Source organism: Ips typographus, linkage group LG2, assembly GCF_016097725.1.
Source record: "Ips typographus isolate SLU linkage group LG2, UJ_Ityp_2.0, whole genome shotgun sequence".
NCBI classification, from domain to species: domain Eukaryota; kingdom Metazoa; phylum Arthropoda; class Insecta; order Coleoptera; family Curculionidae; genus Ips; species Ips typographus.
The window spans coordinates 16,350,334-16,370,036 of NC_138423.1; the positions used below are offsets into that span (position 1 = coordinate 16,350,334).

The 19,703-nt window shown below is 30.3% G+C and overlaps 1 protein-coding gene and 1 long non-coding RNA gene across 3 annotated transcripts in view; one reads left to right on the plus strand and one right to left on the minus strand.

Moving 5' to 3' along the window:
- Positions 1 to 4,456: 4,456 nt before the first annotated feature.
- Positions 4,457 to 19,703, minus strand: part of LOC145725705 (uncharacterized) — a 37,865-nt gene continuing 22,618 nt past the window's right edge. For both annotated transcript variants that reach the window (XM_081974560.1, XM_081974561.1), the window contains one exon: positions 4,457 to 4,767. In XM_081974560.1, the coding sequence (XP_081830686.1) occupies positions 4,711 to 4,767 (57 nt within the window). In that variant the 3' untranslated portion in view covers positions 4,457 to 4,710. The remainder of the gene's footprint in view (positions 4,768 to 19,703) is intronic.
- LOC145725706 (uncharacterized) overlaps positions 9,163 to 19,703 on the plus strand; it is an 81,677-nt gene continuing 71,136 nt past the window's right edge. The window contains exon 1 of the long non-coding RNA XR_014177376.1: positions 9,163 to 9,606. This is a non-coding gene — a long non-coding RNA (uncharacterized LOC145725706). The remainder of the gene's footprint in view (positions 9,607 to 19,703) is intronic.

Consider the following 19,703-nt stretch of genomic DNA (forward strand, 5'->3'; position numbering starts at 1 on the left):
CAATGGGCGGTGAAGTTAGAAGAAAGTAAAATGTGGGTTATAGGTAGTTGAAACTTTTTTATCCAAAGCTCATATGTGCGTAAAATGTTGTACGTACTATTGACCAAGTCAAGCCGCTTTCTCTAATTGCGAGCGTAATTTTCTTCTTTCAGCCCTTGATACGTAAAATACCTGTTACAGGGATTTTCTATTTTATTTACTAAAACTGCTTTCAGTATACCAAGTAAATGATATGAAAACAGTCAAATAATAATTCTCCTCCAACGTTAGCCAAACAAAATCTAGTTCACTACTTAACCTGATTGGGTTTTTGTAAGCAACCTACGTAATTAAAATTTAGTCTTAAATTTTGTTGCAGTTTGTATAACTTTTTTACATATTAGCCCAAATTGCTTAAAAGGCACATCTAATCTATTGATATTTAAGTGTTAATAAAGGCATTTATTATTGTTATATTGAAGCTTGCAAGTAGTTAATAGGATCTGAAACTTTCAACAAAGACAATTCGATTCAAAACTAGTTTGCAACCAAGTAAATCATAATTCAAAATAGCAACAAAACTAGTGGTGGGTAGAAATGTAGAATATTGCAGTTTACTATTGGTGCATTTCCAAACAAGAAACAAAAAGTTTGAAAATAAAAACAGAATTTGTTTAAGCAGTATTTAAGTTTCAGAAATCTAAAAACAATGCAAATAACGCGGACACGCAGAATAGAGATGTTAAGTTATTATTTAAAAAAAACTGGGACCAGATTCACAAGGAGTCCAATTGTTAAAAGCAAAGAACTTAAACCTCAAGGAAAGTGTTGATAGAATGTAACAGAACTGGTTGGCAATCTGGTAAGTCACATTCTATATAAGTATCTATATTTCCCTAGATAACTCTCAAGTTAAACTGAAAGTTGTAGTGACCGTCATTCATATTTATAGAAATTTTGCTCTTTGTAAATAATAAAAGCAACCAACCTTTAACATCTAATGTGAAACGATTTATGCAAAAACACGTCATTTGACAGATTTTGTTGATGCTTTTTTTTGTGCTTATTTAATGCTTTTTGCAGCTTTTAATGCTTTTTTGATGAAAATGATTTTGCTTTTTAATCGCTTTTTTCCCGATTTTAGTGCTTTTTAGTTATAACGAATTTTGGCAGTTGCATAAATTTTGTTTTACATTTCGTCAGCAAAACGACAATCAACAACACTAACATAAATATGCATGAACAATACGACTACGTGCAGTTTCATGTCAGCCAAACATTCAGCACGTAAAAATTATTTTCTGTATTTTTACCTGCTCATTTTATATACGCTTTTCCTGCAAACGTTAATTTGCCTCAACGCAAACACGTTTATAGCCAACGCACAATTTTGGAGAACAAAATGCGTTGTTAGCTTGATGGTGCGCTTATTTAAACTGTAGACAATAATAATTAATCTATTATGAATGGTTTTCTATTGTTTTGCAAAACTAGTATGATCGAATGTCTGTCATCTGTTAATTTTATGTGAGTAGGTATTAAAGTTAATTCACACTAATGCTAATTGACGTGTTGCATAAATTATCTATATTTAATATTATATACAAGTTTATTATTTACTTTTTTATAGAAACTTTGTCACAAAAATCTCTTTCTAGCCAGTTTATATTACTCAATTTTCTATATAGACTGCTTGGGGGTTTAGTTTACACTGTGACGTTTTTAGCATCTAATATGTCACATTCAAAGTTCAATCTTGAAACTAGTATTAGGGGACAATTGTGCATTGAGTTTCTGAAAGTATTTTTATTTTTTTTACCAGGTTAGTGAAAACAGCAGAAAAGTTTTGCATTATTTCCATCCATCAGAAAGGTAAAAGGTTAAAATTTGGCTTAATATTCAATATCCAAATATCACTCATACGTTATCTAAAATAAAAAATTGACACAAACGTAGAAAAATTTCAAATTGTTCAAACAGTTGATGACGTTTCAGAGATATTACAATTCAAAAAGTACATCAAAAAACACCCGGAAACCAGTTCTTAATTTTGCATTTGCATTGCAAAAATTCAGTCTCTTTTTTGTGCATATTTTTCTGAATCTACACTTTAGCATAAATATGCTCTTTGATGTGAAAAAGTCTTTTTCCACAAACGTGCGCAAACCATAACATTCCCGAAATATGGACTTTTTGCACTAGTGCGTAAAGAAATCATTTTTTCGCAGTAGTGTGTTATTTTCCTAACAAGTGCGGAAACTGATACTTTCCCGCAAGTGACTGAAGTCAGTGCGGGAAAGGCACTTTACGCACGTGATAGGAGCATTATTATAATAGGAAAGAACAACAATTGAAAATGAATGCTAAATTAAAATTGAAGAAGAAATTTTTAATATTAGTGAATTTAATAATATTGTTCTTTTATACATAATATTTTATACATATAATTTATACATATTATCTCCCATTTGACATTTTAATAATAATAAAATAATTATTAATTTAATTAATTAAAAAAATAATTATTTACTTAATTAATTAACTAAATCTAGCTCTATACATACTTACATGCATACTAGATTTTTCCTTGCTAGCCCGAAAATGGGGTTTTCCTGCCAAAACACAGTAAATCCGGACACTCTTATGAATATGTATAAAAGAACAATATTAACAATGTCTTTTTCAATTTCATATTTTTTATTTACTTTTAATTATTGTTTTTTCCATTTATTGGAAACGCTCGTAGAAAAAATGATGTTTCTATCACGTGCGGAAAGTGCTTTTCCCGCACTCGACTGATTTTCCCTGAACCTAACCGAGCGTATCAAATTATAGCAACTTCAGCCAGCGTGCGGGAAAGCATCACTTTCCGCACTTGTCAGGAAAATAACTATTCTAGAACCAAATGCAAAATCGGCCATAAGCGCATTTTATTTAATTTTAAATTTCAAAAACGCTATACCTCATTCTTTCTCTATTTTTCGAAAATTAAAAGAAGTTTTTAGTGTTTTTTTTTGACAAAATTGCTAATTTTTTAATACTTCTTATTTGAACTCTGATCTATGACTGATCGGTTTCATTCAGTACAATAACGTGTACACTCAGTTTGTCTGAAAATTTTTAACGAACATTTAGTAACAATTATACAGGGTATTCCAAATGTTTCGAAACGGTCCATTTTCCAAAAGGTTATAGTTACCAAGATGGAATTTTGAAATATCACGTAAGGTTAAAAAATCTATCTCTTGATGGTCAATTCAAATTTGTAGGAACTGGGTCTTTGGACCCACCACCATTTTTTTTTTAATGGATTGGTTATGATTTTAATCAATTTTTACGTTCTACCAAAGTTCCTATAATCAACAGGTTTAACAAAGTTTTATCCAGCCAGTTTTGATAAATATGAGTTTAAATTATGAAGAAAGAACAACTAATATCTAATTAGAAGATGGATTAGGGATGACTTTTTGATCTTTCAAAATAGATTGACATTTCGTGTCAAACATTTATAATGTGTCAAGTTACATTACAAGTTGAATAGAAAATGGTTCAATTACGTAAAGGAGAACGAGTAACATTACTCGTGATGGTCAGATACGATGACAGCAGACGTTCACATCTCCAAACACGAGAAATATTCAATAATACATTCCCTGATCGAAAACTTACATCTCCATCTACCGTATACATTTCTCATCTCTAATTCACCTTCTAATTTGACGTTATCAGGTATTCTAGCCAACAATGAAACCTGTTGTAGTTTGCTCAAAGTTTAAACTCAGATTTCTCGAAACTGCCTAATGAATAAAACTTTGCAAAACTTTATTTGCTGATCCAAGGAATTTTGAAAGAACCAAAAAATTTATTAAAATCATTACCGATCCATTAGAAATAATGGTGTTTGAACAACAAAACATTCGAAATGACCATCAAGAGATAGATTTTTAACCTTACGTGATATTCCAAAATTCCATCTTTGTAGCTTTCACCTTGTGGAAAAAGGTAGACCGTTTCGAAAAATTTGGAATACCCTGTATAAAATATATCAAAATTCGAGCTTTTTTAAACATTATAATAGCCTGGCCATTATTACCAACGCAACAATCATACAAACCAACTTGAGTTTCGTGTAATGCTTTTTAACTTTTGAAAGTTATAACATTTCACTTTAGTCTGATTTCTGTTTTGTAAACGTTAGGACTTTTCTAACAATGTACCCGTAATACAATTTTACCGCAGTAATGTGTAAAAAGTAACGTAGTTTTCACTGCAGGCATTGGTAATATACCTGTCATTTTCCAATTTAAGTGCTGTATAATGCACCGACACACGTGTTCAGTATACACACTTACCATGAATTTTGTATAATGTTAGAATGCACAACGATCCAGTTCAAGCGAACTTTGTGTGTATGAATTTTATTGGAACTTCCATATCTTTTAAATTGCACCCGGTGGACAAAAGACAATAAAACACCTTTTTGTTAACCGCCTATATACTCAACTAAAAACATAAATAGCTTAAAATAACAATACGACAAATGGCTTTTCATTGTTTAGCACATTACAAATATTTTCTAAATAGGGTTATTATTACTAGACACAAAGTCGCTGAAATTGCCATTGTTTTAAGAGACAAAAGTGAAGTGAAAACAATGATTGTCTACAGAAATACAGGAATAATTATTAAAATAAACACAAAAAGCTGAAATATTGCCTCAGGTGAAATACCTCATCTTCTTAACGGTAACCAGTCAACCTCGGATCCGTCCGCCTCTTCACTTCGAAACTGAAACCAAAAAAAATTAATTTAGCATATAAAATCAAGCAAACTAAAAACAGTATATGAAATCATCCACAAAATCACAAACAAAAAAAAAAAGAAAATAATTGAGAAACCATTTTTTTAAGTTAACATCCGTTTTAAAGCTTCTTCTTAATTGTTTGCGGTATTTTGACTTAAAGTGTGTCCAAAATTAATTAATTGAGGAGTAATAAAACCAACAGCCGGATCTAATTTATCGCTTTTTAATTAATGACTCTAAACCGCAGTTCGTTGCTACTTGAATTTCTGATTGCATAAAGAGTATTGGGGCAGTAAAACGCTAAGTAATTTGTACACTCGAAAGTAAACATTTTAATGAAATATTGTCGGTAACAGTGAGATTTGATTAACATTAATCATCCTACGTGGATAATTATACTTTTTTTTATTAATCACTAATTTCGATAGCGGTAATGGTAGCTTGCTAAACTTTCTACATGTAGAAACATAATTGGAGTTTTAATACCATAATGCTGTTTCTAGCAGTTATTTACGGGTTTGTTTGTGTTTACAGTGAAAGTACTTTTTGGGTGAGGATGGAAACTATCAGAAACTTTACAGAAAGAAGAAAGGTACGTACCACAGGTATGAAAATTTCAAATCCGACACAGTAATCTTCATAAAAAATTATGTAATACAACCTAACCTATTTATCAGAAAATTCCCTTCAGGACCGATATACATAACTTAAACTTGTGTAATTCAGGATCATTAACAGTTCCAAGAGATTAAAATGAATTATTAATTTATAATTTAATTCATTGTAACAATCAATTCCTCACTCACTCTTTATAATTTTAAAGCATTTCTGCGAAATTCTCTATTGTCATGCCAGTAAATGAAGTGTGAGACACATAATGTTATAATTATGTATTGTAATTTTTTAGTGTCAATATTGATTAGTGTTATTATGCTGTATTTTGTTATTTCTTGTTTTGCCATTATTTTACACCTAAACGGTATCTGTTTCTACAGATTTTGCTGATGTAATGTAAGAACCATATTGTTGAGCTTATTTTTATAGATAGTAATAAATGTATGTTATTATTATTAATAATTCCATAACGAAATTAGATAACTTATAAATCGAAATCTTTCAAAAAAAAGAAGGTATTAGGTAATTGGTATATTATGTAAGTGACATGTGTCAGGGTGCCAAAACGAATGTGACGTCATTTAACAGAGTTTCTGACGAAAGAGTCACGTCACTAACTGCTCATTGACGTAACATCTGTTTTGGCAAATGATTTAAAATTACACAGCATCAGTTACAGAAATTTAAAAAAAGTGGTAAACCAAACCAGACGAAAACGATAGGTACAATTTTGCTGGGAGCCATATAATTGTGTAAACAGAATCTTCTCACCTCTAAGCTTTATGGGCGCTGTTGTTAAAGTTAATGGGCGCTAATTTTGTTGCAGCGTGACATAGTTTGGAGCAAATAATTGGTTCCTGTGGAATAATAGGTACGTTTGTATGTATAACTACAGAACGGCAAAATATAGGTTGTGATAGTAAACGTAGTAGTTATGCTGACTAATTAGTTTGTTCTGTTTTGGTGGAAACGTAAAATTTTATTTTACTTTATTATGTATAAAGCTTTGTATCTGTTTACAAAACAAGCCTTTTTTTTCTAATTATATTAAAGCCATGTTGGTTTCCATAACCTTCTAAAAAATAATACACAAAATTATGGCCTCTCAATATGGGTCACAAATAGAGATGTCTCAAATACACCAATATAATTAGCAAATGTGTATTGCAGCATTATCTATTTCTATTAAAACTTCTTTTTTCAATTTTGGTAAAATACTGTTTGTCAAACAGATGGATGTTATTGGACAAAAATCAACAAAATGCAAAATTTAAGAACAAGTTTGAAAATTCACAAAAATTTAAATTTTTACCTTAGAAACTTGATTTTTTTATCAAAATGTAGTCTAATTATTAACCTGAAAGTATTCAAACAACAAAAGTTATAGTTTAGGACAAAAATTCTGATGGTACTGTCTGTAGTTTTTATTTTTTCAAAGTCACACGGTCTATGGTACAGAAAAAGTGCATAGAAGGCCAAAGTTGCATCCAATCGAGGTGCAATTGTGGTAAATTTTCAGATCTCTAACTTGAAGCGTTCTTCAGATATTGAGCAAAAAATACAAAAAGCTCGAGTCAAGTTTGACGTCCTGTTCGCTCAACGTCACGTCCATCCATTAGCTTCCTTTAGTTATATGTGTGTGTATACAGAATGTTTCAAATAAGTGAGGTATTCACGATTTGTTGGAAAAGTGCACAAAAGTTCATCCCAAATTAGGTACGTTTGGGCCTACTATACTAACCGCGGCCTTAATGGATTTTGTTCGAACAAAGTGACCTTTTTAACTAATTTCTTTAGTTAAAAATTCAACAAACAATTTCAACCTGAGGAACACGAATCTGACATTTATTTTACTCTAACTGATACAGTTTTGGAGATGACTTTGAAATTATGTTAATTTTGACAATTTTTAGGGCGAAGCACCCTTATAAAATGACATTTTAACATGACACTTTACGTCATTTTTGCATCATTAACTTAAAAAAATTAAAAGGTACCACACCCTTGAAAATTTAAAAAAAATTCTAATATTTTCAAAACTCTCTTTGACTTTGAACGGAGAAAGATATTTTACTTTGGAAACCGGAAATAAGTTTTACATAAAATTCTCTAAACCTTTTCCCATTTAACCGACTCTGTAGCTCTTACGGTTACAGAGATCCCAATACATGTAGAATCAATTTGGGACACACTGTATACAGAATGTCTTAAATAAGCGAGTTATGGCGGAAAATTTCGCTCAATTTAGGTTTTTTTGCTTGATTAGGGGGGTGGTCAACTTAATGCTGCTGGAGAAAAAAACAGTTGAATAGAATTTGACGTAGAATCCAAAAATCCAATCAAAAATTGGCCATTCCCTTTAAAAAAATTATAAGTTTGGTTTGTTGCTCAAATTTGAGACATCTTGTATACTGATGGACTATACAGGATGGTCCAGTTTTAAATGTCAATAATTCACCAATCCATAGCCAATTAAAAAATAAGTTAACATTCATTTTGTCATTTTCCTGAAAAGTGCTTCTTAAGGAAAATACAGTCCTTCAAATTTCTGTTTAAAAAATCGTTTTTTTTGTCATAACTGTCAGACCGTTGGAGCAATATTGATCAAATTTGGAACAAGCACTTTATTACACGTTATTACGGTCAAAGGCCCAAAACTAACCTAACCCAACTTAAAAATTGTCTTGGAAACGGAAAATTCACTTAAGAAGTTTAAAAAATATTATTGTAGCCAGTTTTCATAGTTTCCAGACAAACTAAAAGACTTTAGTTTTGAAAATTGAATTAGAAAAGATAAAAATTTCAGAAGCTTAAAAATTGTGTTTGTAACCAGTTTTCATGCAAATCGAGAGACTTTAATACTAAAAATTGACTTGTAGACATAAAAACTACTTTTTCAAGAATTTGTTACTACAAATTCATACATTTAAACTTTAAAAATTGACGAACACCAAAATGTGACTGAACTAATAAAAAGTGACATCAGAAGCTTAAAATTTGCATTTGAAGTAAGTTTTCATAATTTGAAGACAAATTTCAATATTTTAGTCTTGAAAATAGTCTTAGAGGTAGGACATTGACATTAGATTCATGAAAATTGTCTTGAAAACGAACTTTTCGTGCTTTTTACTTTGCTTTTCATTTTCTTCGAATTCTGGACTATTTTTTAGTGCTTCAAAACTGCTTTTAGCTTGGAAAATCGAGTTTCAAGACTATCTTTACCAAGTTATTGACATAGCAAACTTAAAAAAACAATTTTTACATTCTTCATAGACTTAAAATAGCATTCCACACTTTGTCACTATTAAATCGACTTCTAGACACCTCAGTGCTAAAAATTCGGGTATTTCTTAATAAACTAGACTGTTTTTAGTCTTTTAAGGCTGTTTTCAGTGCCTCAAATCCAGTTTCAAGACTATCTTTACAAAGTTTTTGACTTATCAGGCCTAAAAGCCAGTTTGTCCACTGACCATAGTTTTGAAACTGTTTCAACCGTCTTCACTATTAAATTGACTTCTACACTCATAGGTGCAATAAATTGTAGCATCTCTAAGAAATACAGACTGTTTTTAGTGCTTTTTAAGACTGAAAAATCGAGTTTAAGACTATTTCCAAAAGTCAAGTTTCTTCAGTAATAAAAGTAAAAAATTTTGGTACCAAATGCTACAATAATAGTCTTGAGAACTAATTTTTAGAAATAAAATAGTCCGAAAATTTAATTTACTTCTTGAAAGTTGAATAAAATTGAGTTGTACACCAAATAAAGTCTTGAAAATATACTTTTGGACTCTCTTTAGTCCTAGTAAGGTCCGTTCTAACATTAAAAGTAAACTTTTATACTATTTTTAGTAGTAAAAAATTAGTTTCATGCACAATACAATCTTTGTCTTGATTTCCGGACTTTTTTTATTTCTTGAATGCCAGTTTCAGACACTCAACCAGGATGGCAGTCTGAGAAAGCGAATCATAAGACCATTCCTAGTAGTAAAAAGCAAGTTTTTAGACTATTTACAGATTTGGACTTTTACTTGAATGTTCAGTTTTAAACTATAAAAAAATTTTTTAAATGGAAATTTGGAGGACTGTATCTTCCTAAGGAAACGTTTTTCAGAAAAATGACACAATGCAAATCAACTTATTTTTTGATTGGCTATCAAATGGTGAATTATTGACACTTAAAACTGGACCACCCTGTATATAGAAATAAAGTAGACACATTTTGATTTAAAAAAAAAATGAAAATAAAGGAGTTAAAGGGGTGTTTAAAATTCAATAAATCACACTATACATTCAATACTTTGAGTTGTTTGGTACAAATTAAAGTAATATTAACTTTGAGAAACGACCGGACCTGGACAAATTTATCATCCATGGTGTAATAAATGGTTTTCACGTCACAAGAAAAAAAGTTGGAAAAGTCGGTGAAAAGTCCGAATAAGGGTGTTTAATTAGTTCAGCGGTCACGGCTGTCACTAATATTTAAAACGAACTTCAGCACCGTTTGGAAACGGAAAGAATTAGAATTCTGCGAACATCTGGCCAGTCAGAAAAACAAGTCATACTAATGGACTTTAATTAATTGTCGCTGACGTTAAATGGTCTACAAAATAATAAGAATTGTGCTTTTATTGTTTGCTTTGTTTAAAAAGTGATGTTTCTGGGCCGCGACCCAACAGAAAAGTAGGCCTCTCGCTTTGATATTTCCGACAACGAAGAAACATGCAAATTTTTGTCTGGATGGAGAAAATTTGTATGCTTACAGCAGTTTGTCGCAATTGCAAAAATGTAAATTTATAGTTACCAGCCTTTAACACAATTTGGATACATAATATTATAGCAGCTCTAGTTTAAAATTATTATCGGTTATTTGATTGTCATTAAATAGGATAATGACTACACAGCTACACATTTTTGACCTAAGAGTAATTAAGCTGGTAAGAAAAACATTGAAGTTGCAGCAACATCCTAAGCTCTACCAATAAAAAGAAATTGCGGCTCTATCAAACATGAGGAAAACATTCTTTTGTGTATTTTTGCCTTCCTGATCCTAATTAAAAAGAGAATTTATTTGATACCAAGCTGAAAAAAATATTATGACTATACGCTTCAAAGTATCAAACAAGAAGGTCTGAAAATAAGCACAAAAAATATAAATTGAGTAATTGTTATTTAAAACTACAAAAATAATAAACCGAGGGATGAACAGAAGCCAGAAAATTCATGAGGATTTTCTTGCGGATTTATTATTGACCGTTTCAGGCGTATAAATTCAAAGCTGTTTTCTTAGGCGTAAGTTATTTACCTAAAATAACTTATCTGCAGCGTGTTTTGCCATTCTTCAGATTTTACATTAAATTCGGCATATTTTCGACCTAACAAAACAGTCTTTGTGGTAAAATATGTAATAAATATATTTCAAAAGTAGGAATGTACTTTTGCTTTGGTTACCTGGCCTGTAAAATAACAAAGATCGTCATATTGACTTTTTTATTATATGCTGCCTACCTATTTTTTTAAATAATGTTTATTTTAGAATGTTTTTTCAATCGGAGAAAAATTTTATTTTCCAAAAATGAATATAAACTGCAATAAATTTTGTTCAATGCAGTCAGCAAACAAAAGGGTATTAAAACAGTTAAGAATCTTAATTAAAGTCTTGTTCAGTTTTAATAAAGCAGAGTTATTAGGCCATCAATCTGTTCACATATGGTTTTCAGGGACTTGCTACTTTATGAACTATTGAAATATCAGCTATTACACTCCACAATTTATGGTAAACTGGAAGCTATAAAATTTAATATTGAATGCCTTAAATTGGAGTACTAGTTTCTACTGAACAAGTTTGCACGTGCTTTTAATGGTCCTAAAAAGAACATTTGTGGTTTTAACTTAATAAGGTCAAAAACAAATCATACAAATGTGTACGGTTTAGTCATGTTGCATTCAATAATAATTTACTAGTTTTAAAACATGTTTTATAGCAATTTTACGGATACATTTTAGAACAAAAAAAAGTTTTAATCATATCGGGTTTACATTACTAGTTTTTAGAAAAAGGCTTCAAATTAATGAATAAAAATTACGAATTTGGAAACATGTTAACAAAGGCAATTTATTCAGTTTCGCGAACTAAAATGTGTTCAGTCCTAATTATTACTTTCCCCCTTATCCATTACATCATGTTAAAAAGTTGCTACATAACTGCAACACAGAGTAATAAACAAATACATTTTTAACTTAAAAATAAAATATTATTTAGATTTATGAAGTTTGTAAAAAGTTTCTATAGTTATGCATTTTTTACATAATTATTATTTAAAATCCAAACAGTTTTAATTAACGTTAAGTAGCTTACATTTTGCAGACACAAGAGTGCCTCGAGAAAGATAAGGAAGCCAGACAAATTATATTCTTATAGATTACTTAAATCCTTGAGAAGCAACTTGGAAGGTTGTTGTCCAAATATGCTAGGATGATAACCAGCAAAAGTGTGAAATTCTACTTTTCTACTTCAATAATTAGTTTCACTTGGTTACTTATACCGTCTAGATGCTAGTAAATCCCTTAATCATCGTGAAGTTTTACCAAAGAAAATTGCACTCATTTGTAGGTTTAATTTTAAGAAGTGAATAGTAAAGTTTGGGATAACTTGTTGATGGAAATTGGCTAGATAAGTAGTGTCTACATGTGGTGGAAAATTTTAGTTTAGCAGACAGTTTGTGCTAATGATTGAAATTTTCCATAAAAATCGGTCTCTAAATTACTTCTATACAGAGAGGTTTGTTCAATTATTGTTAAAATGTACAGAAGGTGCCAAAATTCGATGGTTTTACTGTGGTTTCCGAGGTATCTCTAAAACTAGCAAAGAAGTATAAACTTGTGCTTGATTTTCGTCGATTTAAGTCGAACCTTCCATCTTGAAAGTATGACAATTTGGAATTTTTCTCGCATTTTCTGTATTAGCAGAAACGCAAAAAAAGCTACAAATCTTCCAGCTTCCAGACATAGGTTTTAAGATATGAACTAAACATACTTTTTTTGAAATTGGATACCCCATATATTTTTGCAGACTTAAAATAAAAAAATATATAACACTATAGACTTAAATTAAAAAATAACGTAGAAATCGCTAATTATAATATGTAATTAAGGAAGCTATAACAGCAAGTAAAATAGTATGGCAGCTTTATCAAATAAATGGCGTCAAATTTAGATTCTAACAAGCCTGGAGCTTTCAATACCTAAACATTTCTAAGGTTTAAAAAATTTAAATTGATTTCAATAGTTTTAAAAAAGATTTCTGATACCCAGTTATGTAATTTATAAAATATTTTATTCATCTTAACCAAAGAGTTACAAGGCAAAAAATTACAAGTGTGTACCAAACTTCTTTTTTTAAACTAAGTTCATTTCGACTGAAAATAAGCTTTTATGTTATCACTTTCAATGTAATATAGTTACAATGTAACATACCTTGTTTTTCTCCTTGTACTATTTAAATATTTCTACATCCACAAGAGGTCTAATGAAAAATCTTATGATTCCATCATATTACCTGCCTGATATTTTTATGACAAAAAGTAAATATGAGAAAATCTATTAGGTTTAAGTATACAGTGTGTCCATAAAGTATGGAATAAAATCGATTAAAATTCAAGGAATTATCTTTCAGAAAAATGCAGAAGAAAATTAAATATACTAGGGTGTCCCAAAATTGAGATACCACCTTCCAGTTGACATTTTCAAATGAGAACCTTTATTTTTTGTTGCATTTATGGATTCTTCGTACATTGCTGGGTATTTTATTATAACACGTGCTATGTCAATATTCAGCTGATTTCAGCTTAAAAAAATATTAATGTTGGAAAAAAAAATATTTGAAAAAAAAACCATACAATCGGGCTGGTGTTTGGTTTATTGTCGCAAATCGCAAATTGTTTGTTTTTTCCTAAATAATCCATTAGTATATAGGGTGTCCCAAATTTGAGCCAGAAACCAAACTTACAATTTCTAAAAGGGGATTTTTTATTTGATTTTTGGAATCTACGTCAAAATCTAGATCTACTTGATGTAAACTGTCTGTATCGATCCTCAACTGTTTTTGCTCTAGCAGTCTTGATTGGCTGCCCCTCAAATCGAGGAGAAATTCTTAATTTGAGCAAAATTTTCGTGCACGTATCCACAAAATCGTGAATAACTCACTTATTTAAACCATCCTGTATATACGAGCTATATAACAAAAGAAAGCTAATAAACGGTGCTCTCACGTGACGTTAAGCGAACATGGCTAAGTTTCCTGGTTCGGCCGCTAGAGTGCGTCAAAGTGAACCTTGCTTTTTTGTAGTTTTTGCTAAATACCTCAGAAACTCTTCAAGTTAGAGTTTTACCACAAACGTACCTTGAGTGAATGCAAATTTTACTTTCAATGCTCTTTTCTGGTACCAGGCACCGTTTGTCATTGAAAAATTAAAAACCGAAATTGTCAGAAAGGGTCTTTGAATTTATTTAGAGAAAAATGTATAATTTTTATAATAAACTTCCACTGCCTAAAATCCATCAGGTTAATGATACAAAAATGACGTTTTACGTTATGGTTTTACTGCCATACTATTTTACTTGCTGTTATAGCTTCCTTAATTACATATTATAATTAGCGATTTCTACGTTATTTTTAAATTTAAGTCTATAGTGTTTTATATTTTTTTATTTTAAGTCTGCAAAAATATATGGGGTATCCAATTTCAAAAAAAGTATGTTTAGTTCATATCTTAAAACCTATGTCTGGAAGCTGGAAGATTTGTAGCTTTTTTTGCGTTTCTGCTAATACAGAAAATGCGAGAAAAATTCCAAATTGTCATACTTTCAAGATGGAAGGTTCGACTTAAATCGACGAAAATCAAGCACAAGTTTATACTTCTTTGCTAGTTTTAGAGATACCACGGAAACCACAGTAAAACCATCGAATTTTGACACCTTCTGTACATTTTAACAATAATTGAACAAACCTCTCTGTATAGAAGTAATTTAGAGACCAATTTTTATGGAAAATTGCAATCATTAGCACAAACTGTCTGCTAAACTAAGATTTTCCACCACATGTAGACACTACTTATCTAGCCAATTTCCATCAACAAGTAATTCCAAACTTTACTATCCACTTCTTAAAATTAAACCTACAAATGAGTGCAATTTTCTTTGGTAAAACTTCACGATGATTAAGGGATTTACTAGCATCTAGACGGTATTGAATTTTTGTGGTCATTGAAAAATTAAAAACCAAAATTGTCAGAAAAGGGTCTTTGAATTTATTTAGAGAAAAATTTATAATTTTTATAATAAACTTCCACTGCCTAAAATCCATCAGGTTAATGATACAAAAATGACGTAAAACGTCATTTGTAAAAATGTAATTTTTTAAGGGTGCCACGCATTGAAAACCGTCAAAATTGACATAATTTCCAGGTCATCCCCAAAACCGTGACAGTTGGGGCAAAATGGATGTCAGGGTGATATAGAGTGTCTCAGATTAGCGGCTGAGTACAGGGTGTCTCAAAAAAGTGAAAAACAATTTTTAGTTTCCTGGAAATATCTGAAAAACTGTGTAAAAAGCAAAAATGGTCAAAATTGTCATAAAGTGTGACTTTGACGCCCTCTAGAGTATCACACCAATGATCTTTTTTACACCATTGAAAAACCTTTGGTCTGGACTATATTTTACCTTCAGTGACTTTTTGTCGTAACTGTTGAAATAAGTGGTTAAATCACTTTGAAGGTTTGTGAAGCTTGACTTTGACGCCCTCTAGCGGCCAAACGGCGCCACCGATTAACTTAAATGAGCATATTTTTGGAAAACTTTCACTTTTGATCGTCAACTGTCAAATAAGCAAGTTATGAAAAATTTTTGGAAAAAGAGCACGAAAATTTCGCTCAAATTAGGAATTTAATTTAATAATAAAAGAAAAAATAATTTTTATTTTTCAAAAATTTTTCTGAAAAATAATTCCCTGAACTTTAATCGAATTTATTCCATACTTTATGGACACACTATATAACATTATTAACAAAAAAGTTCTAGAATCTAATGAAGAACCTAAAAATGTTTAAAAGATTATAGGGGGTTTTAATTAAAAAAAAAACTAATATTTTATCTGTCACGCCGTTATACACTACCTTGTATATCCAAAAGTAATTTATGAAAACACCTATTACCCACTAATCTTCGAGAAAGTGCCGCCCGTATCAAAAAAATAGTACAAATTATCGTTTACGCTTGGTTAAATCGTAAATGCACTATAAAGTTATCTAGCAATTTGCATAAGTTTGCATTAGTTTCCAATAGATAACAATTGAATTGTAGAAGAACTATTACAAATACCCCAAAGGTTTGATACAATCACGATTAATGCCCGACATTAACAGTATTTGAGAATAAAACTTTTGCCTTTGTTTACTTTAAAGCGAAAGGTTTTATTTTATAAAGCCACTGTTTATTTAAAACTCTGCTGGAAAGTCCAATAAAACTATTTTGTGTTAAAATCTGATTAAGTTTAACTTGATTTTAATTAACTTTAAAATTTATTGAGCCAGTGTTTTACCAGATTGTAAACGGTTGGTGCCAACTTTGCCTGCTTTAAAACATTAAAGTATATGAGAAAGAACAGTATTTCAGCATTTATGTTATTTTAATAATCAATCTGAGAAAGATGTCTTTTACAGATGGATATGAAATAGAGATAGATTATTGTAAGAAAATTTTATTAGTAATAATATGTCTTCTCGAATTAATTCTACTGTTAGACGTTGATATATTAATTCTTACATTATTTGAAAGAAGTGTGAAAATGACTAATCTGTCCTTTATTACGTTATAATATTAGCATTATTCTTCGCTAAGTTAATTAAGGCTGTTAAGCTCACAGCCATCTGCACAACAAATTACAAATTGAGTGTCAAGTGCAGGATAATGCTAATCATAACTTAGTATAAGTAAAAAAAAAATATTATTAGTATAAGCAAAGTAAGTGTACCATATTTAAAAAAAATAATATGTTAGTTGATATTTCTAATGATATTTTACTGGTTTCTGGTTTCTATTAAGTACCACAGAGATTGATTTTGTTATTTTTACTCTGGCCTATTCTATCCTAATCTCTGGCTAACAGTTCGATGAACTAATCTAATCTGGATTAACCTAAACGTCCTATACTTATACTAATTGTTACTCACTACAGTTTTATGTTCCCAAAAATAAAATTGAAGATTACCTTTGTACTTACAAATATACAAATTGTGGACATAATACAATAAGTACATGAAAAAGTAGTATTCAATTCAGTTTAGGTTGATTGTTAGTAATTGAATTCCATTCAGATTTTTTTAACATAACCGGATGTAAAATTCCATAGTAGATATACGATCTACTATTGTACTAAATGCAAATTGGTCTTGACCATTACTTCTCCTAAAAATAATTTAATGTTGTGGTATAATTCAGCAAAACTGGCTCAATAAATTGTGTAACGAATTTGTTCGGGCTGACCGCAATTTTCACTTTTGACGGTCGTGGTCGGAGAAATTTTTCCATGTCACCAATTTTATGCTATTTAGTAAATTCACTTTTTAATCACTTAATTTCGTTTCGACGCTCTCCTTACAAGTAAAAGCGTCTAGCTTGAAACCAATTGGTTAAACCAATATTTATAAGTTAATTTATTTTTTGCTGTACCAACTAATCTAGTGCGACCAACAAAAAACGTGGTTAATGGACATATTTTAGCACAATCTGTATCTAAACTGCTCGTCAAAAAAAATGGGACACCAATATTTTTAGTCATTTTTGAGCGGCTGTTTTTTCAAATTGATTCACTTGATTTTAATATTTTTTTTAAGGATTCAAATGCATTTTCTTCATCTTTCTGATGACCTTTTTAAAAGATTTTACGGATCCGAGTATACAGGGTGTGACTGAGGTGTACTCAAAAAATGAAAAATTCAATGGAATGCCATTTTTCGCATGTTTCAAAATAACCTGAATCGAGTGTTGCAAAATTTCAAAAATGGGGTACTTTTACTTTTCTTGATTTTAATTTAACCATTTCTTTAAATCTTTTGTGGAAAAAGAAGCGATTGGCAAGGTTACACTTAAAACTACTCAATTTAAGTAAAAAGCTTAATCTACGTTTTACAGGGTGACCCAAATAAATCTTTGAAAACAAAATCATATTTTTATCATAAATCATGTTCATTGACTTTAATGGAAAATAATGATACTGGATAAAGAAGCCCACTATTTGTTTAATGGTCCAATTCAGATATCTAGACGTTTTCACCAGTTTGGCGATTAAGGGTCGTTCATAAAATTTAATGGTAAATTTCAAAAATGCGTTCAGTTCAACTTCAAGAAATTTTTTGAAGATTTCCAATTGCTTTAGAAGCATACGGAAGATTTTAGATTGTTTTTAAAACTTTCAAAAGTTTTTGATCTTTTTGAGAGCATTTGGAAGGTTTTTGGACTGTTTAAACAGCACATTGAAGGTTCTGGAATGCTTTACAGGCATTTGGAATCTCTTACACGGTTCACTAAATTTTTTGGAAGCTTCTAAACTGCTTTAATATCTTCTGGGAGCTTCTAGACTAGATGACAAGCAATGGAATCTTTTAAACTGTTCTAAATTATTTTGAAATCTTTTTAGACTACTTTTAAACTGCTCTAGAAGCATACGGAAGCTTTTAGACTGCCTTGAAATTTTTTAAGAGCTTCTAGACTAGTTGAAGATTATTTGGAATCTTTTAGACTATTCTCAATGCTTTTGGAAGCTTCTAGACTATTTTGAAAGGCTTTAGACTGCTTGAGAAGCATTTTTGAGTTTCTGTAGTGTTTTGAAATCTTTTTAGACTACTTTAGGAGCATTGAAAATTCTGAACTGCTCTTTTAAGACATGTTGAAGATTATTTGGAAGCCTTTAGAGTGTTCTGAAAGCTTTTGGAAGCTTCTAGGCTGTTTTGAAAGACTTCAAACTGCTTTACAAGCATTTTGGAGTTTCTGTAGTGTTTTGATATATTTTTAATGTACTTTAGGAGCATTGAAGGTTCTGGACTGCTTTTAAGACGTGGGAATTTGAACTTTTGGAAGCTTTTAAACTGCTCTAGAAGCATACGGAAGCTTTTAGACCGCTTTGAAATTTTTTGAGAGCTTCTAGACTAGTTGACGATTATTTGGAAAGCCTTTAACGTGTTTTAAAAGCTTTTGGAAGCTTCTAGCCTGTTTTGGAAGGCTTTAAACATAACTTGGAGTTTCTGTAGTGTTTTAAAACCTTTTTAGACTACTTTAGAAGCATTTGGAAGGTGTTTGGGCAGTTTAAAGAGCCTTGAAGGTTCTGAACTGCCTTTAAGACATTTGGATTAGTAGCATACGGAAACTTTTGAGAGTTTCTAGATAAATTGAAAAGCATTTGGAAGCTTTTAGACTGTTCTAAAATCTTTTAGAAGCTTCTAGGCTGCTTTGTAAGCTTTGCAAGGCATTTTAGAGGTTTTGTAGTGTTTTGGAATGTTTTTGCATTTTTTTAGACCTCTTCAGGAGTATTTGGAAATTTTTTGGTCAGTTTAAATTTTTAAATTGATACTTATACATTTTGCAACATGTTTTTTGTCGTTCAGAAGCCTTCAATATCTCAATATAGCAATTTTTTGTCAAAGCAGTTATTAGTTTATTTTTAAAAACTTGAAAATCTTGTTTTGTAAAAACTAGTTAAACCATACAAAAATAGCTATAAATAAGCACAAAACGAAGAAAAAAGCATCATTTAAATCAAGTGAATTAATCTTTTTGACGAGCAGTTTATTAAAGGACTATTCAAACAAAAACTTTTTTTTTCAACAAGTGGTATTAATAGTCATTTTCCAATTCACCTACATGAAAAGGCCAATAGAAAATGTAATTTTGATTAAGTTATATACGTTGGCCAGATCAATCTTGAAATACCTATAACAATGTTTACACAAGGGAAAAGTAGAGAATGATGAAAAATGGCAGTTCCAACAATGAAGAAATTGGATTTTTGTTAGGTAAGTTGATAAAATATTGTTGGTAAGTCTCAAATGATTTAATTTGTTGATCAAATGTTCGACGAAATACGGTTTCTTATGTAATTGAATTTCTTTTATTTGATTAAGACGTTAACATGGGAAGAATTGTATAGTTTTAAAGTTCTTATTAATACAGAAGATTTGGTGATTTAATTCATCATTTGAAGCAATATTTAAGTTTGAAAATGTTTATTCTATTATACTGTCTTAATGTTTTCAA